The sequence below is a fragment of the Thamnophis sirtalis genome, unplaced genomic scaffold, assembly GCF_051295495.1.
Source record: "Thamnophis sirtalis isolate CommonGarterSnake01/CBP01778 unplaced genomic scaffold, rThaSir2_p1.2 scaffold_3, whole genome shotgun sequence".
Lineage (NCBI taxonomy): Eukaryota > Metazoa > Chordata > Lepidosauria > Squamata > Natricidae > Thamnophis > Thamnophis sirtalis.
This window is the reverse complement of record NW_028261383.1, coordinates 64,188,283-64,212,931: the sequence shown is the minus strand read 5'-3', so window position 1 is coordinate 64,212,931 and position 24,649 is coordinate 64,188,283. Positions and strand designations below refer to the sequence as shown.

Genomic DNA, 24,649 nt, shown 5'->3' with positions numbered 1-24,649 from the left:
ACTCTGCAAACAAAGCTAGAGTTTTTTTCAGACTGAAAATCTACTCATGGATGTGCTGCAAAATTTAAATTTGAACTTTAAAAAAATAATGTCTATCAGATTAACAAGATATGACTTGAGTCCAAATTTGCCCTACAATGTCTCTAATTCCAGAGAAAAGTAGGAAGAGGCAGAGAAATATATATAAATAGTGTAAAGGTTGAGAGACCATTTTACACAGGGATGAACAGATAATTCACTACTACAAAAAATATAGAGATCAACAGAGGTAAAGAAGAGATGCTTTTCATGTATGAATAACTATACAAAAAGACAACCCCCCCCCACACACAAACAAATTGCTGATCGACATAAAGCTAGACGCAAATATTTTGGAAAGCAAGTTAAATGAGCTCTAAAAATATTGCTGAGCACAAAGTTGCAAGAGTTGATGAAATGCCAGCAGAACAGAAATCTCCAAACTTTTCATCTTATTGACCCTTTCATCACATTTCAGATTGTTCATCAACCCCTAAACATTTATTATGTGAAAATACAATATTTAGATAGTCCCACAACCCCTGGAATCAATATTCATTACTTTGGGGAACCCGAGTTTAAAATCTTACAAAATTATGTTGCTAATATATTGCTTGTAATTGGTAAGCAGATATGGAAACAGTTGAGGTCAGAGAACTGAAAAAGTTCAAGCTGTAATCTAGTATCCAGTAAGGCAGTGTTGAAAAAGCTCCAGCTACCTCTATGTACTGCAGAATTTGTATGGTAACCAGCAACAGTAAAAATGGAATTAATTAGTTCAAAATTAAGACAGAAGTATGACAAAGTTATATACTGTTAACCTGTCCTATTTAAATTAAATGCAGATATATAAAGAGAAATGCTAGACTAGAAAAAAAAATTACAAATGTTGAAAGAAATACTGTACATTACTAACAACCTGAGGTATGCAAATAATTCAATTTTGACTGCTGAGTACAAGAAAGATTTAAGAGCTGTTTTGTTGAAGGTGAAAGAAGAACCTTCAACAAAAGATTATTTAAGTCTTTCTTGCTTCCATAAACAGATTGATACCACTAGCACATCTGAGATTGCTAATGCCAGCCCAATGCAAATGGGTGAAGAAGTAGTAGTACAGTGGTCTTTGACCTATGACCAGGAGTGAGTTCTGGCAGGTACTACTGCTGGTTCGCTCGTGGACATGCTGCACGTGCATGCTTGATGTCCACTGTGTGCGCATGCACAGTGCAATAAAAATTGTTATGCGCAGAAGCGGGGAAAAAAATGGCGCCACCTATGGCGTCATCTGGAAAACCAGTTTGGGGTGTGGCAGGCCTGGGTCGCTGCCTGTTCCAGTGATCCAGGCTGCCAAACCACTACTGGTTCGGCCGAACCGGTAGGAACCCACCAATGTCTATGACCTATATTTAGCGACTATTTGAAGTTATGGCAGATCCTGAAAAAGTTACATACAACCTGGATTAAAAATTGTGATGCCTGCCCCGCTCCCCTACAGTTACATGACTGCATTTTGGATGCTCAGCAATTGCCCCACATAGTTATTTGCAGTGCCTTGTAGTCACATGACCGTGATTTATTTTATTTTTCCCTGAAATTGGCTTTTACTTTGTTTCCAGCAAAAAAATCCCCATAGCAAACTGGTTTGCTTAACTACTTGCCACGTTCACATAATGACCACTGAAAAAAAGGTGGTAAAATCAGGCATGGTCACATGTTAACTCATTTAATGACCATCATGACTGATGACTGAAATTCTAGGCTCAATTATAGCTATAAGTTAAGGACTCCCTGTAATATAGACTATAAATTCCTGGGCTCCAAAATTGAGATACTCACTTTATTGTGAAATAAAAAGCATCTGTTTCTTGGGAGAAAAATTAAGATATCACTAAATGTATAAAATTAAATCACTAATGTTACAACAAATATCACTATTATAGGCCTACTGTATATTCAGTTTGCATAGAAAATATCTTACAAGTTGAAGCATGTATCTCAAATATTAAAGCATGTATCTTGCAGAATGCTGCCTCATCTATTCTGTGATACGGACAAAATATAATTTTGTAGCTTATGGAAAGGAATTGTATCATAACAATTTGCAAAACACTGTGCATGCAGACAAAATTAATTTACGGTGTAGAATATAGACACTGAGTCTATTTTAAGGAAGTGTAAAAGTGAATGGCTGAAGTGTTAGCTCTCCTGTGCATCAACCCATGAACTGTTTTTTCTGGGGCAAACAGAATAGTCACAATTTCACTTTGTATAATGTTTTACACATAAATCAGCTCTTCTGATTTAAGGGTGGAAGCTATAGTAAAAACTATAGCAAGGGTTCTAAGGACAGATTGAGGGATGCTTACTGAATATTCTGGCTTATTTTTCCCCAGAAATGGTTATAAGAAAGAGCTGGCTACAAATTGACAACAAGAAATTATAAGCTTCCATTTCTGGTTTGTAGACATATGGATGATGGTTGGTTGGCAGCTGAGTTAGAAATGTTTATTCATATGTACCCAACAGCCATTCAGTGTTTTGCGGTCGTAAGTAGTGTAGTTCTGACACAGAGTACACAAGGGAGTCAGGATGCTTCTGTAAAGCCTCTGCAAAGTAGAGAGAAATGACATATAGTGGATGTTTATTAGTAGATTTGTGTCTATATGTGATTGTAGAAGAATCCTCCTGTCTTGATTTCCGAACCACAATTCCCCACCACCACCACCCACAACCTCAGCCCTATAAATTCATATTCTGAGTTCTACCATTCCCTTTGGGAATGAAGTTTTGCTTTTTGAGCCAGGGTGGAGGAGCATATCAGACAAACTTTCAGCAGTCTCGTTTGACATTAAAAAAAATAGCATAGTACACAAAATTATATGCTGCAATGTCCTACCTGTCAACGACTACTTCAGCTTCAACACGAGCTCGCAATAGATACAAACTTAACCTAAAAATACAACTTCAGCAACAGAACTGTGAATACCTGGAATGCACTACCTGACAATGTGGTTTCTTCCCCAAACTCCCATAACTTTAACCTTAAACTGTCTACTATTGACCTCATCCCATCCCTAAGGGGTGTGTCTACCGTCCCTGTCCTACTTTCCCCACTTATTTATATCCATTTCCCGTATTCATAATCATGTTTATTATACTTATATCTCTTATCTTATACATGCTTGACAAAATAAATTGAAATAAAATAAAATAAAATCAATTTCCTGGATGAAGAAAAAAGCAGTGCGCACCGATCGGGAAGACGCGCGTCTTCGGAGGGGAGGCGGAGGCCTCGCTGCGCTTCAGTGACGCGGGGGGAGAAATTGGTGGCAGCCGCGGAGCGGGTAACTTCCGAGGCGGCATTTTGAAAAACAAGCTGAGCCACAAACAGGAACCTTCCTCTAAGCCGGACCGGCCGACCTCCAGAAGCGGAGGGAGAGGAGCGCTGGAAGGCGGGAAAACCCGAAAGGAGGAGGCGCCTCTTTCCTCACCGAAGGAATTTCCCCCTGGTCAGGATTGAATCCGGGAGGCTGAAAGGGGCGGCGGTGGCGGGGATGCGGAAATGGCTTCTGACGTACTAGGGAAACCTTTTGTGTAGCTGTTCCTGGTGAGCCCCAGATACCTTCCTCTCAAACCTGAGGAATCTCCGGTAGGAAAACGGCCACGTCCCTTTTCTGGCTAGCTTTCTTACAAGCGCGGCTTAGGCTCCTTTTGGCGCCCGAACCAGGAAGGGAGAGGGAAGGAAGGAAAAGCTGAAGGTGCTGAAGGAACATCTCTTCCCAAGAGCCTGGCGATTTATTGTCCGCATAAAGCTCCTCATTTTGGGGGATGGAGGAGATACTTAACGGTGGATCAGAGGGCATAGTAGGGGATCTCCGGAGAAGCGGGAATTAATGATTTACGTTGGTCTTGCCTGTGGAAGTTAAGAGAACAGGGGTTTCTTATCAAAATTGACCTTTTCAGATGCGGATTAGGAAGGAAGAAAAAATAAGGCCTGACTGACACTACTGAAGGGTGTTGTTTTATCTATTTGTATTGAGAAAATGGCAGGCTACATTTACTCTTCAAGCTTATTATTCACTTATTAATGGGTGTGGAAGTTTAGCAAAATCAGAAGTGAAGCAGCCAGACTAAAGAATTGCAGCATGGAATAGAATAAGGAGGCTTCATCAAGGGAGAGTGAGATCCTTCACTTTATCCAGCTTGCTCTCTTTTAGATTAATTTCTTCTGCTTTATTAATTTGATTGTTGTGAGCTGCCTAGAGTTATTGCAAGTTCGGCGATATGCAAGTTTAATTCATAATAGTAATAATTAGAAATATAGGGAGTGAATTGATTTCCAGTTAAATATCTTCCAACCTACAACCTCCCCTTCTGGCTTCCCCGTTGATTTTCTCCCTACAAGCAAAGTTAATAATCCCCCCCATCAGGAAGTCATAAGTTGCTCCCTCTCTCTTTTGCTCACCCATGGCCATTTGGTTGATTGGTCTAGTTAAGTAAATATCTTTGAAATGATGACATAACAGGGTTCAGGTTATCTAGTATGTTCCTAAAACACTGTTTTGTAGGCCACTGTTTTGGGTGCGCTAAGGAAGAATGTGTGGACGGACAGCTGTTACTCTGGGAGCAGATCGTATCCGCCGTGCCTGTGCTTATCACAATAATCGAGGAGAAAGAAAGTATCCTGAATGGCAAAATGCTGACAAATATAGCCCTTCATTCAATAAGAGTCCACAATCTAACAGTCCTGTGCTTCTCTCCCGGCAACACTTTGAGAAGGTGAATTTCTTCAATTAACTTAAGTTATATAATCTTTTAAAAAGTACAGGTAATCCTTGAGTTACAACCTTTTGTTTAGTGATTGCCTGAACTTACAATGGCATTTCAAAATAATGAAGTATCAGATCACTGCACACACACAAACTTGAAACCTCATATAAGCATAACGCTTTTTCAAACTATTTCCTCTTTCATTTTCCTGCCTAAAAGCTCAGGAAAACTATCTACAGAAGTTTTATCAGTTCATAAAATCACAAAGAGAGAAAAATAAATGAAGTTAATAAAGATTGCCACAGAGTCATATATTTTATCTCTTCCACTAGGAAAAAAAAACCCTAATTACTTCTGCTGCTTCATTGGCAATTTATCTGTAAATGCTGTGCTTCACAGACAACGACATATAGTAAAGAATATTTTAGCTTTGGAGAAAAAGAGATACATACACAGGATTAGCAAGCAAGAGAGTAAGACAAAAGGGGAATAGGCACACTCGAGGGGAAATAGATAACCAAATATTGTATTGGTGATTTTAAACATTTGGAATGCTGTGATGGCAAAAGCGCCAAACTGATCCATGAGACATAATGAATATGGAATTAGAAACAAAGTTTTCAACATTTTTTAATATTTAAATATATATATGTATTGTAAGGTTTCTGACAAACAAAATGTTGGGTTTTTAAAAACCTGAATTTAAAGCTATTTAGAAGTGATGCACAGGACAACACTGAAAGTGAATTTTATTAAATAGACAAAAAGAAGAAATGAAAGCCGTTAGTCTGTTTCAATTGTTTTAACTGAGAAAGGTGCGAGAAGTGACTCATTTAGGTAGTGGAAGATATTTATAAATGCAGTATGTTTACTTGCACTATTCTTCTGATTTGCATTTGCCTTGTCTGGGCTCAAACCAAGCAAATTGAGCTTAATTAGAACTTGGATCACAGAGTCTGGAAATTCCATGTGTGTTTGTTAAACTTGGAAATTGGAAAAAAAAACCAAAAGCAGCATCAACCCATTTTTATATTTCTGCCAAGAAAACTACACAGTAACTGAGTTGACTAGCTGATTATTCCCCCCACCTCCCCACCCAAAGTACACAAAGTAGGGCTAGCATATATCTAGTCTGCAAACACACAGAAGATTATTGGATGATAGCAAAGAGGTTTTAGTAAACATGTTTGAAGTTCTGCAGTCCATCATATCCCTAACAAAGTCAACACTCCAACTACTTATAAAATATAAATACACAGAAGCATAGGTGAAACTCGAAAAATTAGAATATCGTGCAAAAGTTCATTTATTTCAGTAATGCAACTTAAAAGGTGAAACTAATACATGAGATAGACTCATTACATGCAAAGCAAGATAGTTCAAACTGTGATTTGTCATAATTGTGATGATTATGGCTTACAGCTCATGAAAACCCCAAATCCACAATCTCAGAAAATTAGAATATTACATGCAATCAATAAAACAAGGATTGTAAATAGAACAATATCGGATCTCTGAAAAGTATAAGCATGTATAAGGAAGTACTCAGTACTTGGTTTGGGCCCCTTTTGCAGCAATTACTGCCTCAATGTGGCGTGGCATGGAAGCTATCATTCCTGTGGCATTGCTGAGGTGTTATAGAAGACCAGGATGCTTCAATAGCAGCCTTCAGCTCTTCTACATTGTTCGGTCTCATGTCTCTCATCTTTCTCTTGGCAATGCACCATAGATTCTCTATGGGGTTCAGGTCAGGCATGTTTGCTGGCCAATCAAGCACAGTAATCCCACGGTCATTGAACCAGGTTTTGGTGCTTTTGGCAGTGTGGGCAGGTGCCAAGTCCTGCAGGAAAATGAAGTCAGCATCCCCATAAAGCTCGTCTGCAGAAGGAAGCATGAAGTGCTCCAAAATCTCCTGGTAGATGGCTGCATTGACCCTGGACTTAATGAAGCACAGCGGACCAACACCAGCAGATAACATGGCTCCCCAAATCAACACAGACTGTGGAAACTTCACACTGGACTTCAAGCATCTTGCAGTGTGTGCCTCTCCATTCTTCCTCCATACTCTGGGTCCTTGGTTTCTAAATGAGATGCAAAAGTTGCTCTCATCAGAAAAGAGGACTTTGGACCACTGAGCAACAGACCAGGTCTGTTTTTCTTTAGCCCAGGTAAGATGCTTCTGACGTTGTTTGTTGTTCAGGAGCGGCTTGACAAGAGGAATACAACATTTGAAGCCCATGTCCAGGATCTGTCTGTGTGTGGTGGCTCTTGATGCACTGACTCCAGCCTCAGTCCACTCCTTGTGAAAGTCCCCAACACTTTTGAATGGCCTTTTCCTGCCAATCCTCTCCAGGCTGCGGTCATCCCTGCTGCTTATGCACCTTTTTCTTCCACACTTTTCTCTTCCACATAACTTTATATTAATGTGCTTTGATACAGCACTTTGGGAACATCCAACTTCTTTTGTAATTACCTTTTGAGGCTTTCCCTCCTTATGGAGGGTGTCAATGATGGTTTTCTGCACAACTGTCAGGTCAGCAGTCTTTCCCATGATTGTGATTCCTATTGAACCAGGCTGAGAGACCATTTAAAGGCTCAGGAACCCTTTGTAGGTGTTATGGCTTAATTAGCTGATTAGAGTGGGACACTTTGAGCCTAGAATATTGCACCTTTTCACAATATTCTAATTTTCTGAGATTGTGGATTTGGGGTTTTCATGAGCTGTAAGCCATAATCACAATTATGATAAATCACAGCTTGAACTATCTTGCTTTGCATTTAATGAGTCTATCTCATATATTAGTTTCACCTTTTAAGTTGCATTACTGAAATAAATGAACTTTTGCACGATATTCTAATTATTTGAGTTTCACCTGTATATTCTTCATTGGTGAGAAATGGGGAGTTGCACATTCAAACAAGGTGCACATCCTTAGCTGAATCTGCATGCGGCCTCTTTCTTGAAATAACTTTTTAAATCTGATTTTTTCCCTTTTAAGCAGCTGATTAATTAAGGTTTTTGCTATTTAAAACATATCGGCATTCCCAGTACCAGGGACCAGGGTTTTGGAACATAGTATTTGATTGTAGAGTAACTTAATTCTATGTATCTATGCATGCTTCTTCACAATATTTCCTCTTCTGGTTTATGAAAGAATGCCAATTCTTCTGAGCGTGTCCTTGTAGCCATGCGTTGGGGCCTAATTCCAGCTTGGTTCAAGGAAGCTGACCCATCTAAAATGAAGTACAACACTTCCAATTGTCGGAGTGATACCATGATGGAGAAATTCTGCTATAAGGTTAGTTGTATAGTCTTCAATTTGGGGTGGGGGGGAAGTCTTTGTTTGCTTTTAGTCACGACCTTCATGACTTTTGGGTTACACATGAAAACTGGAGCTTTTTTAAAAAATATGCTACCAAATCAAAATGCTGCAAACACTACATCTTAATTTTTTTTCTGAAGAAGAAAAAGCCCAGTTAGTGACAGCATTTCAAATGCTTGACAGAACAAAATACTGACTTTTAAGAAAGGCCCTTAGAACTACAGTAGTATAAATAAGCCCATTGAAAACTAATATAAAGGCTGAATATGATTACTTTTTTCTACAGTGTTCTTTCCTTTTTTGAAGGTTATCAGATTATTGCAAAACAATTAAACAGAGTCAGGAAAAGATATAGACATGACTAAGGAAATATAGTAGATATCCTCCTGGAAAGCTAACTCTCTTTGTTCTTCTGTATAGCAACAAATAACCCCAGGTTTGAACTATAGTGACTTGGTAGCTTAAACAGTATTATAGAAAACTGCTTTTACTTATTTTTAGTTTACTTTATCCAGTTGTATTTTCCTTCCTTCCCCCCCCCCCGCCCCCATACCTTAAAAGAATTGGAGCAGGGAAATATAAAAACAATTGCTGCAATCTAACTTGCCTCCAGAAGTTGTGAATGCTCCAACACTGGATGTTTTTAAGAAGATATTGGATAACCATTTGTCTGAAATGGTGTAGGGTTTCCTGCAAAAGCAGGGTGTTGGACTAGAAGACCTCCAAGGTCCCTTCCAACTCTGTTATTATTCTAATGTAAACAAATGAGGCTCTTGACCCTTACTTGCTGTTTTATTAGTATAATTCTGGAACATGAATAAAATCCTCAGTTATTCTCATTAGGGAGCAAAATCCCATCAGGAACAAACCAAAGCAGAAAATACCTTATTCCTCAGATCATTTATGAATCTGGAAGCTGATTTCATAATTCAAATGTCATTGCATAATTCAAATTTGAAGTGTAACTTATTGAATAAACCGGGAGCCCCAGTATAATGATTTCTCCTTGAGAACTTCCTGATCTTTCTTCTGAAAAGGAAGCTGGTATTCTGAAGAATTCCGGCTTTGCATTCTGACTGAATAAGGCTTTCGAGAATTATTAACCACAAATTTGTCTGATGAATAAGGGGAACACTGCAGAAAATTCAGAACAGTTAGCGAAGATTAGCTAATTTTGGGGGAGGGGGGGTACAATTCTTCATCTCAGCAAAGAAATCACTCCTGTATTTAGAGTGATATAGTGTTTATTTTCACACAGCAGTGAACGTTGCGGACTTACTATATGGAGGTCAAAATAGTGTAATATTAAAATTAGAACTTGGCACCAACCTGGATTTGAAGGACCCATGGCAAGGTGGAGCACAGGTGTGCCCTCATGTAGCACCTCTTTAAATCATATGTAGTATTCCTTGTCTTGGGATTGAATGGCAGTGGTCAAGCAAACACAGGAACTCTGCAACAATTGTTGACAGTAGTTATGTGAGTGCATTTTGAACCACCTTTTCCCCTTTGAATCCTGATTGCTGCACAGTCCTAATTAAAATTTAGAGCGAACTCTTTCTCTAAATATGATTTTACAGCTTGCTCTATGAGGTGGTTTTATAATCTGCCAGCAACAACCATAAAATGTATCTTTTTAATGCATCTGAAGTTAGCATTGAAAAGATTGCTATGAACCATGCGCCTCTCTTTTTCCAAAGGTACCTCTCTCAAAAGGCAAACGCTGTGTGGTGCTGGCTGATGGCTACTATGAATGGCGACAACATAATGGACAAAAGCAGCCATATTTCATTTACTTTGGCCAAACTGAGCAGGAAATGGTATAACATTATTGCAATCGTTATATTTCATGGTGATGTTTCATTGATATTTTTTAAAGCTATTCCCATAAAAGATTATTGTTACTACTATTAATATGAGATTTGTCAGATAGAAATGGAAGGAACTGTGCCTTTACGTTTTCCTTCTTTTTTGTCATAGCTGCTGCAACTCAGGTTGAAGATGGTCATATATTAAAAACTTGATTAAAAACTGTTGAGTTGAGGAAATGTGGTGTTCCTAAGCATACATTCTACTTCTTGAAACACTTGTTTGAGTCCCTGGGCATTTAACGATCCCAGATGTATCATTGGTAAACTCTTCAATAACCTCGCCCTTATACACAAATCAACTTGACATTTCCAGGACAGTTTAGAATAATGAATAAAATGTATTGCTAAAAACATCATAGCATGAATAAAAGTACATGGTGTGAGAAACATTTGGAAGGACAAACAGGGCTTTTTGCCTAGCCTTTAAAAGAAAGCAACAGAGGCACAAAGCAAAATTGCCTGAGGAATGGGGGTAATACAACTAAAATGGAGCTGTGGTGGCGCAGTGGTTAGAATGCAGTATTGCAGAATAACTCTGCCTGCTGCCACAAGTTCGATCCTGACCAGCTCAAGGTTGATTCAGCTTCCCATTCTTCTGAGGTCGGTAAAATGAAGATCCAGATTGTTGGGGGCAATATGCTGACTCTGTTAACTGCTTAGAAAGGGGCTTTAAAGCCCTGAAGGGATATATAAGTCTTAAGTGCTATTGCTAAAATTATTAACATTGCTTCATATGACAAAAACCAGGAAACCAGGCTGAGTTGTAAACAGCTTATCAAATAAAGTTATTTGAATATTTGAAATCAGTAACAGAGATAAGTTCCCAGCACCTGATTTTTAGCTACTAAAAATTGATAAATTATTTGTGAAGACCTTTTTTTAATGATATTCAGTTTTTGAGCAGTCTTCAAAGACAACCCCACATATGATATTATGTAGTAATCTAGGAACTTATCAGAGCCTAGAGTGGCAAACAGATTTAATTTAGGTCGTTCACAAGCTTAATTTATAAAATTCATTCCGTGTCAGAGGAACCATTTTGTTCTCTAGTGTCAAAACCTTGAGTTAAATTTCAGTTATTGTGATACAATTATGCAGCAGTAACATATTCAATAATAATTTGATGTTCCATGCAATTATAATGGTATTAGTTAAGGACTAGTAAACCAAAGTTTATTTATAAGAAGAGGATAAGAGATCTAAAGATGTGATGTTTTGTCTGTTTAAAAGGCAATCCTGTGTTGTCTTTTCTTTTGCAGTTCACCAAACCAGAAATGGAAGATGAGGTTGAAGATTCAAAAGGGAGGAAGCTGCTTACCATGGCTGGGATTTTTGATTGCTGGGAGCCCCAGAATGGAGCAGAAGCATTGTACAGTTATAGTGTCATCACAGTAGATGCATCCGAACGTGTAAAATCCATCCATCACAGGCAAGAGAGACATGACTAGAGGGCGCTTCTCACAGAACATATTGTAAAATGGAGTAACTTAAAAGATAATGCTGCATAAATTGCACTTCTTCTTATCTATTTTTTTTCTGTATGTACCAAGTAGAGTCCCAGAGGCGTTTTTTCTAGAGGCAACTGGACTTCCTTGTTTTTTCTTTGAAGACATTTTGCTTCTCACCACCCAAGAAGCTTCTTCAGCTTTGGATGAGAAGCAAAATGTCTTCAAAGAAAAAACAAGAAAGTCCAGTTGCCTCCAGAAAAAGCACCTTTGGGACAACATGAACTGGATTACTGAGAATTTCTACAGACTTTTACGAGATAGTGTGCTTATTTTCAAATATCAAAGTTAGAATATGAAAGTTTATCTAATATTATAAGATGGAGGCTTCTTATAAGATGCCTATATGAAATAGGTATCTCTGGTGATTTCTGTATGACTTATTCAAATAGCAGTAATAATTAAGCTTTGTTCCAAACCTTCTACATTGTTTGGTCAGTTTAATCTTTAGAGAAATTGAGTGAGCTTTTAATGAGGGTGCTGCAATATCAGACTTTTTTTTTCTGAATTTGATTTTTACAATCTGGTTCACACTGATGCTTGGCCTTTTATGTTTTCTATTATTACAGGTTGTGGACTAGTTCAGTTTTTTTTTTTTTCATCACTAAAATCTATGTCTTTCTACTTGCCTAGGATGCCAGCTATACTGGATGGGGATGAAGCAGTTAAAAAATGGCTTGACTTCGCAGAAATACCCACAGAAACAGCACTTCACCTTATCCAGCCCACAGAAAACATTTCCTTCCATCCTGTGTCAACAATAGTGAACAACTCCCGAAATAATTCATTAGAATGCATTTTACCTATTGAATTGGATCCCAAGAAGGTATGTTTGCATTTCCTTTTCTAGGATATATTTTCAGCCTTCCAATCTATTTTACAGCCCTGTAATTTTATGACGGTCTCCCATCCAAACACTAAGCCTGGCTGACCCTGCTTAGCTTCTGAGATTGATTAAGATGCTGCCCTCTGCTTTTAGGCTAAGGATCTCTATGCAAAAGTAAATGTTGCATTCATGTTACTGATTGAGTTGGAGAACATGAAATTCAAAGATGGAGTGCATGTACAGCTTCTGCATCTGTATTCTGTTTAGCAGTTCATAGATAAAAAGTATTATTTTAGGGTCTTCATCAAACTTTCCTGGATATATTGGGATGCAAGATCCCAATAAACTGAAACTGCCCTCACCAGATATAAATTTGTTTTCTTGGGTGGAGTGATTTTGGGAAACTTTTTTTCTTTTCAGTACAGGTAGCCCTCGACTTATAACCATCTGTTTAGTGACTGTTTAAAGTTATAGTGGCATTGAAAAAAGTGACTTATGACTGTTTTTCACATTTACAACCATTGTAGTATCCCCATGGTCACATGATCAATACTCGGCCACCTGGCAATAGGCTCATATTTATGACAGTTGCAGTATCCCAAGACCATATGATCACCTTTGCAACCTTCTAACGAGCAAAGCCAATGAGGAAGCCAAATTCACTTTACAACTGTGTTTGTGATTTGTTTTAACAACTGGAGCAAGAAAGATGGTAAAATGGAGCAAAACCCACTTAACAACTGTCTCACTTAGCTAATGGAAATTTTGGGCTCAATTGTGGTCATATTTTCATTTCACCAAGTTGAAATGCGGCCTGAAACTACTAGATTGTAATATCAAGATTTACTAAACTAGTCTGTGGTTTTGGATGGATTAGTCATAAACATCTTATTTTTCTTATTTTGTATCTTCCAGAATATCAAAATTAATGCAAGCAGTACAGTAATGCTTAACTGGTTAAAAAACAAAAGCCCCAGGAAAGATGACAAGGATGAAGACAATTTACCAAAGTGGTCCAGTCAGTTCATCCAGACACCAACGTGTAAAAAAACTAGCATGGACTTAATGCACCAGTGGCTCAAAAAAGATGGAGAACCTCCTGCAAAGCAACTGAAAAAGCAGTAATAATTTGGTTATATTGCTTATTAACCGAGCCTGTTCTTAGCCAAAGAGGGTCTTATGTGTTGGGTTATTGCAATATTTAAATCTCCTGATTTAGATTGCAATATAGGTATAATCTATAAATAAATTATAAGACTTCAGATATGCTTCCTTCCTGATGCTGAGTAGGTGGGCTTTGACATTTAACACTTAGTTTTTTTTTGTCTGAAACAAATAGAATATACATGCTAAGTGCAGCATTGACTTGACCTTTCCAATTTTGAAAAAGCAAGTGTGTTCCAAAATATGTAAGAAGGATTTAATGTTTTTTTTCTTCTCCAAGGACACAAGCAGAGATTTGGTTTGTCATGGTTACCATCATAGTATTCACTCTGTGGATTGCTTCATCTTTTATGGAAATAAATAGGTCACTTGTTAATGCTGGAGATTTGCTGCTGCAATGCGGGAATGATAATTTATTTTATTCTGAAACCAGCTCAATTTTTTGCCCTTTTTTATCTGTTTTGGAAGATGTGGAATATCATCTGCATTCTGCAAGCAATTTACAAATATAATTCCTACAGGTTGGGAAGCTATTCCAAAAGGATCTTGTTTCACCCTTTTGGATTTACTATTTGTTCCAAACCTTTGATAGTATTGTTTAACACATTTATCAAAGCTATAATGATGATCAGGCCACCACTGTAGCCAGTATTTTGAATAGATGGTAAGAGAATAGCAAGGAAGAGAGAAAGAACTTGTTTTTTGGGGAAGTGAAGATACGTAGCAGTAATGTTAGTTGGCTGTATTAAGGATAACTTGATATTTAGTAAAAATGCAATATTGTAAACTAAAGCTTTATAGGGTCAAGAGACAAAGGCAAAATGTTAGCTGTTTACAATTGAGTCATACTGGACTCAAGGTAAAGTGTGCAGTTCAACCCAAAAGACATCAGGACCACTATTGTCAAAAGGGACAGTGGGGTGGTTAAAACGGTACTTCAGAAGATAAATCCACCTTTATGCATAGGATCAACTTATTCCACTCACAGAGTGTACATGGCCTGAAATTTATGCAGATGTATATTCTTCATAAAATCCTAGGCTAAAGAGAGGAGAGAGTATTTAACTTTTTTTTTAAAAAAAGATACTTGATTGCATATTTTATATTTGATATGTAGAAAGCTAGTTGGGCTCCAATTATTTAAAGTTCCTATGAAATGTATGAAATTCTGTTCACTAGAAATAAGAAGGCAAATTTGGGATATTTTTAAAGGTTTCAATATATAAACAATGCTGATAGTATAAATAAAGATTTTGTGCAGTTAAACTTCTTTTGACATCATTAATTTCTTACCTTTTGACAACAGCTTTAGAAATAAAAAAGCATTTAGCTATCCGTTTAATGTTTGCACGCATACTACAATTCCTACTAAATACAGTAAAATACAATTTACAGTGAGAGTTACTATAACATCTCCATTATTTTTGTTAGATAAGGTAAAGGAGGCACACAAGGTTTCAGTAACAACAGCTCTTTATTGCAAGTCAATTAAACATCCGGCTGAGGAATGGCCGGGCAGCATCCCCTTTTAAAAGGATCTGTCAGATCTCTTGGCCAATGGGATTCAACCTCTGTTCCCGCCGGAACAGAGGACCTTGGTGGAAACCTCGGTCAATCTGTCAATGAAAGGGGAATATCTAACAATTTTGATATTTATAAAAATGTACATTAATATATAGAATCAGAATTCTGGGCATTTGATTATTCAGTGCAGAAATTATTCCCAATCCTGAAGAGTTTGCACTTTTGCACCAATTCATGTTGTAACCATTTTGAACATAGTGTAATTTGTCCTATCCCTTATAAGCTTCTTGTATTACCATTGGGAATGATTCAGGATTGTCTTTCTAATTATTTAAAAATGGCTACAATTGGAACTGAAGAAAAGAGGGGTAATGTCTGTAATCAGCTTGCTGAGATCTCATTACTGAATAGACAAGTTTAGGTCACCAAGGGATGGAATTTCTCTATGACGTTTGCACGATAGTGATTATCTCCAAAAACATCCAGAGCTCAAGCTAAAAATGGGCATGACCATCTGTTTTCATGAATGGAGATCTTCTGTGAATACTTCTTTTGAAGGCTCAGGTGAACCTTTTTGGCCATGGCAACAGTTTTATGTATTTTGATTATGTGTGTGCTAATTTATAGTTATGGGAGTAGGGAGAAGAGTCTCTTCAATATTAGTTGTGTATTTGGTAATAATTTTATAATTTTACAGTAACTGTAGCTATTGCTGAAATAGCTGCCTGGGGAATGGGGGAGATCTACATTACCGGGCAGCTGATTACATTTTTCCCTGCTTTTTAATGTCGCAGTTTATTGAATTATTCCAAAATTTCTCTTCCTCACTTAAATATGTATAACCCACACAGTACAAGGAAGCATCCAAGTAACAATCTTGAATAGCAGTTTGCTATTTTAATTAGTTCCAAAAATTCAAGCGCTCAAGATTATGTACACAGAGCTTCCTATTTTTCTTAACAGCAATCCTGTGAGAAGGTTGGGCTCAGAGATACTTGAATATGCTTTGTAATAATAGGACATGGTAGAAATACATGTAAGTAAATCATGCATTATAGGGTTTCCTGCCTAAGCAGAGGGTTGGACTAGAAGGCCTCCAAGGTCTCTTCTCTATTCTATTCTGTTCCTGTTCCATTCTATTCTTTGTCCCCAATGCCCAATCTGGCATTTGAGCAGATATTTTATTACTATTATTATGATTGGTTGCACAGTCAACCAGATGTTTAGACTGGATGAGTCCTCAAAGATCTGGGATACACAGATGTTTGCTGGTGTTAAAGGTATTGTGCAGGACATAAACAGTTCCAAGTAGAGCTTCCTTTTGCAACTGACTGATGGTAATTCTGGAGAAGAAAACCCAGTACATTGTTCTTTTGCCTTTCTCCGAGTTTGTAGATCTGATGGGAAAGAATTAATAGCTTTTCATTTCTCCATATTCATAGCCACTTTAAATGCAATTCCTTCTCCTTAGCAGCATGATAATAGAACTCTGAAAAATTCACATTCAATGTGCATGTCTATTTATCTCCCTGCTTCTGGACCAAGCAACCTTCGCAAATATTGAAGCCACAGCTATTATAAAATTGAGTTTCCAGAAGGCAAACTAAAACTGGACCATCCACATGCAGTTTGTTCAGATATTGCACAAATAAATGCAAATTGGAATAAACCCATTCCACTCTTCCTTGTTAGCCTGCCAGGTTTGGTGACAAACCTGGTATTTCTTTACATTGACCTTTACAGAGCGATTGGGCAATATTGATCCTTCGAATTGTGCCAGTTAATCACAAACTAGGGAGGGAGAAACAAAGTTATCCTGGAAAAAATGAATTTGGTGCGGCACTAAAGGAAATATCCTGCTCCGCCACCTCTTCTTCACTCTAATGCTTCAAATTGGCCTCTCCAGATGACAATGCACCTAGAAGCAGCAAGCCCAAGAAAGTGCTTCTTTTCTTCAGCTGCTTCTGTCACTCTGTGCAAAAGACCAGAGGTCTCTCAAAGGTTGCAACTCCCGCACCTTAATATACTTTAATCCTGAAGGTTCCTTGGTGCTGTCTGAGCTTGTCTTCTTGCAGACGTTTCATTGACAAACTTGGTGCTTACAGAATTTTCATCATTAATTTCCCAACATATAGACTGATTTAACCAGAGTTTCAATTGGGAAAATGCGACCATCCTAGATCAAGTCAAGTCCAAAGACACCAGGGAATTTCTAGAAGCCTCGCACTCTGACAAAGCCATTTGAGGAGTCCATTTAAGCTCATGCCTACTGCTTCGGTGACTCCATCCAGCCACCTCATTCTCTGTCGTCCCCCTTCTTCTTTTGCCCTCAGTCTTTCCCAGCATTAGGCTCTTCTCCAGTGAGTCCTACAATGACTATAGACTATGCAAAAGAGACACTCAAGCAGGGAACAAAAAGGCCTAAGCACTTTTCTCCCAGCAATCAGCACCCAAATCAGCAAAGATCAACTCCAAGGTTAACGTCAGACAAGTAATCAAGTTAACGATACCCCCCATCAAGAAACTGCCAAAGAAGCCAACAGCAAAGAGCCCGATCAAAGAATCTCTAAGACCGCCTCCACCAACACTTGGCAGGGCAAAGCACCAGAATATAAACTGACAGCAAACAGCACTCCTTACTAGCACTGATGACGCTACCTAGTTTAAGGAATAAAACATTTGCAAGAAAACAAGCAAGCTCAGAGAGCCCCAAGGGCCCCTTGTGTCAACCCTCAGCTGAAAAATATTCCCCTTTATTAATACTTCATCCTTTTGCAGGCATGCAGGTCTCTCGCTTTACCGCTGCCCTAGTTCTCAGCCGAGACCGAATATGGAGGACGCGAGCTACTATGCAAATCAGAGATCGGAATGCCCGCCAATAGGAGCGCGGCTCCGCTCTCTCCGCCGCCAATGGGAAGCCAGCGAGAGGATGCGCTTGGATTTATATCCTTCAGCTTCTCGCGCTTGTTGTCATTGCAGCTGCGGCTATTCGGGGGCGCCCGTGGTTAGTAACCAACGGTAAGGGGAGGGGGGTGGGAATCCCAAGGAGAGCTACTGGATCGGGTCATTAGATCGGGTTGAGGTGGGGGAGGAATGTGGAATGCACGGCGTCAGCGTTCTGCCGCTCTCCTCGTCGCCCCCTCCCCGCCGCCGCTTTGCTTACGCGGGTGTTATTTCTCTCCCGTTTATCCAGACGAGGCCGTTCCTGCCTGCCTGCCTGCTTTGCAACCGAGGTCTCGGCGCCTTAGCTCTCCTCGAGCGCCCAGCCTCGCTTCGTTATGTCCGGTCGAGGTAAATCCGGAGGTAAAGCCCGAGCCAAAGCCAAGTCTCGCTCCTCTCGAGCCGGCCTCCAGTTCCCCGTCGGGCGAGTGCATCGGCTGCTGCGGAAGGGCAACTACGCGGAGCGTGTGGGCGCCGGAGCGCCTGTTTATTTAGCGGCCGTGCTCGAGTATCTCTCGGCGGAGATCCTGGAACTGGCCGGCAACGCTGCGCGGGACAACAAAAAGACCAGGATCATCCCCCGGCACCTGCAGCTGGCCATTCGCAACGACGAGGAGCTCAACAAGCTGCTGGGCGGGGTGACGATCGCCCAGGGTGGGGTTCTGCCCAACATCCAGGCCGTGCTGCTACCCAAGAAGACCCAGAGCTCCAAGAAATGAAGCCGGTTGCCTGGCTAAAGGAAAGCGCTCGCCCGTTTCATTTCTTTGCGCCCCACCCACAGGATCTGGTGCAGCGGCCACCGGGCATTTTCCCCTTCCTTCCTTCCTTCCTTCCGCGTCACTTGGTGCAGTTCAGTACCGGGCAGATGATTTCTTTACCGCATCGTCTGTCCTGGTGCAGCCGGCGCTGAGCTGTCTCCGCTCGCCCTTTTCTTGCTAATCTGATCCTGGCCCTCTTTGCCTTCTTCCCTCCCTCTCTCCCCGCCCCACGTCTCGGTGCTGCTGGTGCTACGACCGCTAGTATCCTCGTGCGCTTCCTCGCCCAGGTCCAGCGCTCAGTTCTCCCCTGGCTCCTTTTCAATCCCGGAGACTTGAACGTGGGAAAGAGCGGTCGTCGTTTTTTCGTGTCCCCGAAAAGGGCACGTGCTTCGGGCCTGGCTGCCATCTAGCGCTCTGCAAATAGATTTTTTTTCCCCTCCGCCCCTTTTCTCTGGGACGATTGAGCCTAACATCCCAGTGGTTTCCACCCCTTTATTTTGCTCCCTTAAATCGCTTTGATTCTTCTGGAGAAGAGGAGTGGGGGGAGGGGGAGAAGGATTAGGGATTTTTTTGACACTACAGTGGTCTTCGATCCTTGGAAAACTGGGGGGGGGGCGGGAAGGGAGTCATGAAGATGGGAAAGTCATGAAAGCAGCACAGGCCAACATTGGGAAGGCAAGGAACTGCTTAGATGGTAGGCCTCACTATGTGACAATGCTGATTTTATATCTCCTCAGAGAGTATACAGAAGAAAGGAAGGATTGGCCATTGCATTGCACCAACACTCAACCTAATCTCTTAAAACTCTGCGGGTCCCAGTGATGGTGATGGATCGATCTCTCTAATGTTGTTGCACATCCCCATTAAATGTGATCATGAATTTATGAATTGAAAATGTGGGAGGGAAGGAAGCGGTCCGGAACTTCTAAATGTGAAAATAACTTTTTTTTCTGAGAAAGGAATAGCTGGAATGTTAATGTTTCCCTTGTGTTTGCTTTATGATGAACTATTGTGTAGTTGTACCAGCACTCCATTCCTGTTTCTTTGTTGAGTTTTGGTTTGTGTGTTGCAACAAAATCTTAATGAGTAAATAATCTTGACTGAGAGGCAAAGACTTTCTATGAATTCCTAGGATATGTACACATCTTTTCTTTATTCCCATCAAGCAGCTCTTATAACACCTAATATGTTCCAGAGGCAAAAGTGGAATAGGAGTGCCACCCCATAGGGAAGATTTTTCTCTTTCAAATAAGAGAGGAAAGAATGGGAAAGGAGATGCTGTTTGTCTCTAAATTTGATGTGATATATTCAGATCTGAATGTGCTTAACAGTTCCAGCTTCCAGTTTATCTGGAAACTCATCCTAAGCAAGAATCTTTGCATTTAGGTCTATTTTTGTCCATTTGATGTCACTGCAACTAAAATGAAAGTATTTCAGTGTGACAGCTTTTGTGGTTTTCAGCCTCAATGATATATGTTTATTGTTTTCTTGAAACAGGAAGCAGTTTTGTTGTGTTTCCTCCTTCCATTATCAATTCTCTTGTAAGGTCACCTGTAATGATTGAACTCTAGTATTTGTATCCTAGTTTGCACTTTATTCTATACACAGTGGTTTTTTGGGGTTTGGAATTTTGCTTCTAATGCTTAAAATAGAGTGCAAGTATGGCATCCATCTAACTGTAATCCTCAGTAGCTTAATGTTTGGAGGTTGGGTTTTTAGGAAAAATAATAATTTATACAAAAGTAAAATATCTAGTTAGTGTTGGTGGTTTGCTAAATAGGTGTTTGGATAACGTATGAGCATGGAGGTTGGCCTAGCCTGTCCTGTAATGCCTAGTAGCTGTGGTACAGAGCCAAAACTTGCTTGCTTAGATGAAAAGTTTATAGAGCCATGTGCATGCAGCAGTCTAGGATATTGAGCAAGTAGAATCTGTAATCATGTATATGGTCAGCTGTGTATGTGCAATTAAGTAGCATGTGTTCGAATCATCATGTGGGATGTAAATCTGTGGATGAACTATTGTCTTGCTCTGGATTCAACTAAGGATATCTAGACCAGTGGAGGCTGAGATGCTTTAATAACAGAATAAGGAATATGGTTTGTGCAGTCAGTTGCTGGTGACTATACAGTCTCATTAGTGATACTTAAAAAAACAACCTTTAGCCATCTATGTCTGTCTTGCCTGTTACATTACAGACCCAGGGGGGAAAAAGACCTCTTGGATTTAAATAGCTATCTCGTTTTTTCTGGCACAGGGCCAGGCAGGCTCTTCCTTTCTGTGAGAATGAACACTGATTGCATTATAGAAGGGAAGGAATCCTTGAAATGCAAAGAATGGCTGAGAACTGGAAAACAAGGGTTCCGTTATTTGTGTTTTCTGTCTTTTAAAAATTACTTTCAAAACCAGTATTTTGTGTTATGTCAACTATTGCTTTGTATTAGAAAATGCAAAAGTTGTGAAACTGGAAAGTGCAAAACAAATATTAAACTGATTCAGTCTTGAGTACACATCAAAATTGTCTCTCAACAATGTCATTGATTTATCTGCTTGGAATTCTTGTGGACAGAGAAATGGTTAGAAATATTGTTGGGAGAAAGGAATGCCTTGTTTGGAGTGAGCCCCTTAACTTCATTTCCTCAGCTCTTTATCATTTGTGTGGGGGGGAGGGGAATGACAAAAGATGCAAACATAAATGCTGCCTCTTACATATTTGTGTGATGTGATACATATATGAGAGTTTGCGTTATGATGCCATAACATATTTTTTTTGCAGTCAGGAACAGACCACTATACCAACATATTAGCTGGAAAATTTGTATTCAGTTATTTGAAAAATCGAAGCTTAATTGTGTGTTGGCATGTAATTTTTTTGTATCACTTTATTTAACTGCTTTAGTTTGCAAGTAGATAAAGTAGGATGGTTTTCTTCTCCATAGATGCTATTTACTCTTAGCTTTATCTACTGCTGCAATATGAGACTTAAAACTGCTGAAGAGCATCCGATATGGTAGAAATTTATTCTTACCTCTCTCTTTTGGCTTTTTCTTGCTTTAAAAAAAAGCCCTTGATTGCGTGATTGACTTTTGAGTCCTTGATTTACTTATACTGGGTGTGATGTTGAGTCTCTTATTATGTTTCTGTAGGTGTACAACTACTTCCATGATCTGTCTTCCTCTGTGTGATATAATTATCAATGGCATATCCCCAAAACAAGCTATATTAATAATTTTTATTGTAAATCAACAATATTTCTCAGGACCTTTATAATCAGTTATAATAATGCCCTTCTACGATTTAGATATAAAAGCTTAGTCTTGTTTTTACAATTTAACCTTATCAAAATAACATTGTAGCAGCTTCCATGCTTACATGAACCTCCTCTACTGCTGGGTCAATGTTGATTTTTTTCTCCACTACCCATGTGTCCCTCCATTTGTAACTATTTTGTTGTGAGAATAACTACTTTTCAGACACCAAACTGGTTCTTCCCTTTGGTAAAATAATGGAGGAGGACTGAGTGGAGATGATGGGAACAGAATGGGGGTTAATCAGATGTGATTTTGTGTGCCCATCCAAGGTACTCTATTGTCCTTAAGTAGGGCGGCGAATGCTTTTCTCTGCCAATTGAATGAAAGTAAAACTTAAGTTCTACTGTAAACAGAATGGTTCCACCACAAAACCGCGGTAGACTAAAGCGCGCTCGATGAAAGCGCGTACGTGACGTCATCACAGCACGACGAAAACAGCATGCTGTGAGCGGTAAACTTAAAATTAACACGTAAATCTAAACCTAACCCCCCCCAAACCTAAGCCTAAGCCTAAGCCTAACCCTTAACCTAACCCTAAACCTAAACCTTACCCTAAACCTAACGCTAACCCTTAACCTAACCCTAATGCTTAACGTAACCCTAAACCTAACCCTAACCCTTAACCTAACCCTAAACCTAACCCTTACCTTTATGTGAATCGGCTTGCTTTAAAAGCGCTTTTTAAAGCGCCCTTTTTTCTCCGCGGTCGTATTTGTTGCGCTGCTGATGACATCACGTACATGCTTTAATCGGGTGCGCTTTAGTGGACCGCGGTTTTGTCGTGCCACGAACAGAATGGGTGGTGGGAATAGGAGTGCTTTCATCTTACTAAGTGTAAACCCTAAAGAGCAATAGGCAACTCTTTCTTGGGTAACTTCTTTCTGACTCTTGTCTGCTGCCATCTCCCCATCCCCACCCCCCAATACGTACCAGGGGCACTGTTCCCTCTAAGGTGCGCGGCCGCGCGGCCGCGCACATGGCAAGAAACCCCCGCGCAGAGGTTTCTAACTCCCGCGCAGAGGTTTCTTTCAAAGCAAACGTGGGGGAGTCCTTTGCAGGCGGCTAGAACTGGCCGCCCGCAAAGGACCTTCCCAAACTTGTTTCAGCGGCAGCTCTCAGCCTGGCGGCAGCGTCACTCAGACTGTGGAAGGAGGGGGAGGAGGAGGGAACTAAAGAGAGCTTTTACTGAGTCTGCGCCCCACAGCCAGGACTGTCCTTGCGCCCCTCAAGCCGCGTTTCTTCCCCGCAAAGCCCTTCGGGCAACCCGAGAGTTCCGCTTGACGCCAGAAGGGCTTTGCAGGAAGAAACGCGGCGTTTCTTCCTGCAAAGCCCTTCTGGCGCCAAAAGGAACTCTCGGGTTGCCCGAAGGGCTTTGCGGGGAAGAAACGCGGCTGGAGGGGCGCAAGGACAGTCCTGGCTGTGGGGCGCAGACTCGGTAAAAGCCTCTCTTTGGTTCCCTCCTCCTCCTCCTCCTCCTCCTCCTCCTCCTTCTTTCTGGAGCCCCTTCCTCAAAGATTTGGTACCAAAGCAATGGCGGTGAGGAAGTTGTGTCTTTTGGATTTTGCACTGTTGTCTTTTCAATGGTTCTCAGACTGGTTGAACCTTTAGCAGCTGGGGTGATATTCTTTACTGTTAAGGTTACAATTGGATGTGTTGGACAAATCTTAAAAGATGAAACTTTTATTAAAACGTTTGACTTAACTAAAAACGTCTTCCTTTTTCTTCTTCTTCTTAAATATGATTTATTTATTTATTTTTACTTCAGAAGTTTGATGACCATTGTACAAACTAATCCAACCTAAATGTAGAGGAGGAGAAGAAGGGGGGGGGATTTAAAAAGAGCAGAGGAAAAAGAAAAGAAAGCATGAAGAAAACATAAAGAAAGGGATGGGAGGGAGGGAAGGAAGGAAGGCACTTTATGTTGAAACAGAAAATATTATATAAGGAAGAAAATGGAAATAACTTAGGAAGGAAGGAAGGAAGGAATTGCACTTAATATTGAAGGAAAAGAGAATGAAGGAAAAAGTATTGGAAGGATTGAAAGAAGGAAGGAGGAACAAAGAATTACACTTAATATTGAAATGGAAAAGAAAATATAATGAATGAAAGAAGAAGTATAGGAAGGGAAGGAAGGAAGAAAGAAAGAAACAAAGACTGTTGAAACAGAAAAGATAATATAAGGAAGAAAATGGAAAGACGTATAGGAAGGAAGGAAGGAAAAAAGGAAGACAATGTTGAAATGGAAAAGAATATAAGGAAGAAAATGGAAAAAAGTATAGGAAGAAAGGAAGAAATGTACTTAATATTGAAACAGACAAGGGAATGAAGGAAAAAATATTGGAAGGATTGAAAGAAGGAAGAAAGAATGGAAGGAACAAAGACAATGTTGAAATGGAAAAGAATATAAGGGAAAAAATGGAAAAATGTTAGGAAGGAAGAATTACACTTAATATTGAAACAATTGAATATAATGAAGGAAAAGGAAACAGGAATAAGGGAGGGCTGAAGAATTCTGGGAACTGAAGTCCACCCCTCGTAAAGTGACCAAGGCTGGGAAAAGAATCCGCACTAGGGACAATGCAAGCTATGCTTCACCCCGTCAGTCCATCTTAGCGTGCAAGAAAGACATCAGACAACGCCA

The 24,649-nt window shown here is 39.9% G+C and overlaps 2 protein-coding genes across 5 annotated transcripts; both read left to right on the top strand.

Moving 5' to 3' along the window:
* Nucleotides 1-3,393: 3,393 nt before the first annotated feature.
* Nucleotides 3,394-14,546, top strand: HMCES (5-hydroxymethylcytosine binding, ES cell specific). Of its 3 annotated transcripts, none has more exons than XM_087708991.1 (7): nt 3,394-3,527; nt 4,587-4,797; nt 7,944-8,087; nt 9,812-9,931; nt 11,242-11,411; nt 12,121-12,313; nt 13,229-14,546. In XM_087708991.1, the coding sequence occupies exons 2-7, from the start codon at nt 4,615-4,617 to the stop codon at nt 13,436-13,438; spliced, it is 1,020 nt and encodes a 339-aa protein (XP_087565117.1). In that variant the 5' UTR covers nt 3,394-3,527; nt 4,587-4,614; the 3' UTR covers nt 13,439-14,546. The 3 variants fall into 3 exon arrangements, with proteins under 3 accessions (XP_087565117.1, XP_087565116.1, XP_087565115.1); XM_087708990.1 differs by having other exon boundaries at nt 3,515-3,625; XM_087708989.1 differs by lacking the exon at nt 3,394-3,527 and adding an exon at nt 3,535-3,667.
* Nucleotides 14,547-17,945: 3,399 nt separating this feature from the next.
* LOC106546761 (histone H2A type 2-B-like) lies at nt 17,946-21,215 on the top strand. Of its 2 annotated transcripts, none has more exons than XM_014063714.2 (2): nt 17,946-18,005; nt 18,195-21,215. In XM_014063714.2, the coding sequence occupies exon 2, from the start codon at nt 18,280-18,282 to the stop codon at nt 18,658-18,660; it is 381 nt and encodes a 126-aa protein (XP_013919189.1). In that variant the 5' UTR covers nt 17,946-18,005; nt 18,195-18,279; the 3' UTR covers nt 18,661-21,215. The 2 variants fall into 2 exon arrangements, with proteins under 2 accessions (XP_013919189.1, XP_013919188.1); XM_014063713.2 differs by having other exon boundaries at nt 17,961-18,019.
* Nucleotides 21,216-24,649: the final 3,434 nt, after the last annotated feature.

Excerpts from the sequence above, each read along its gene's own strand:
- HMCES (XM_087708991.1), top strand. The coding sequence starts at position 4,615 with ATGTGTGGACGGACAGCTGTTACTCTGGGAGCAGATCGTATCCGCCGT. Across the intron at positions 9,932-11,241 it reads GCCAAACTGAGCAGGAAATG|TTCACCAAACCAGAAATGGA; the intron begins GTATAACATTAT and ends TTTCTTTTGCAG. Across the intron at positions 12,314-13,228 it reads TTGAATTGGATCCCAAGAAG|AATATCAAAATTAATGCAAG; the intron begins GTATGTTTGCAT and ends TGTATCTTCCAG.
- LOC106546761 (XM_014063714.2), top strand. The coding sequence starts at position 18,280 with ATGTCCGGTCGAGGTAAATCCGGAGGTAAAGCCCGAGCCAAAGCCAAG.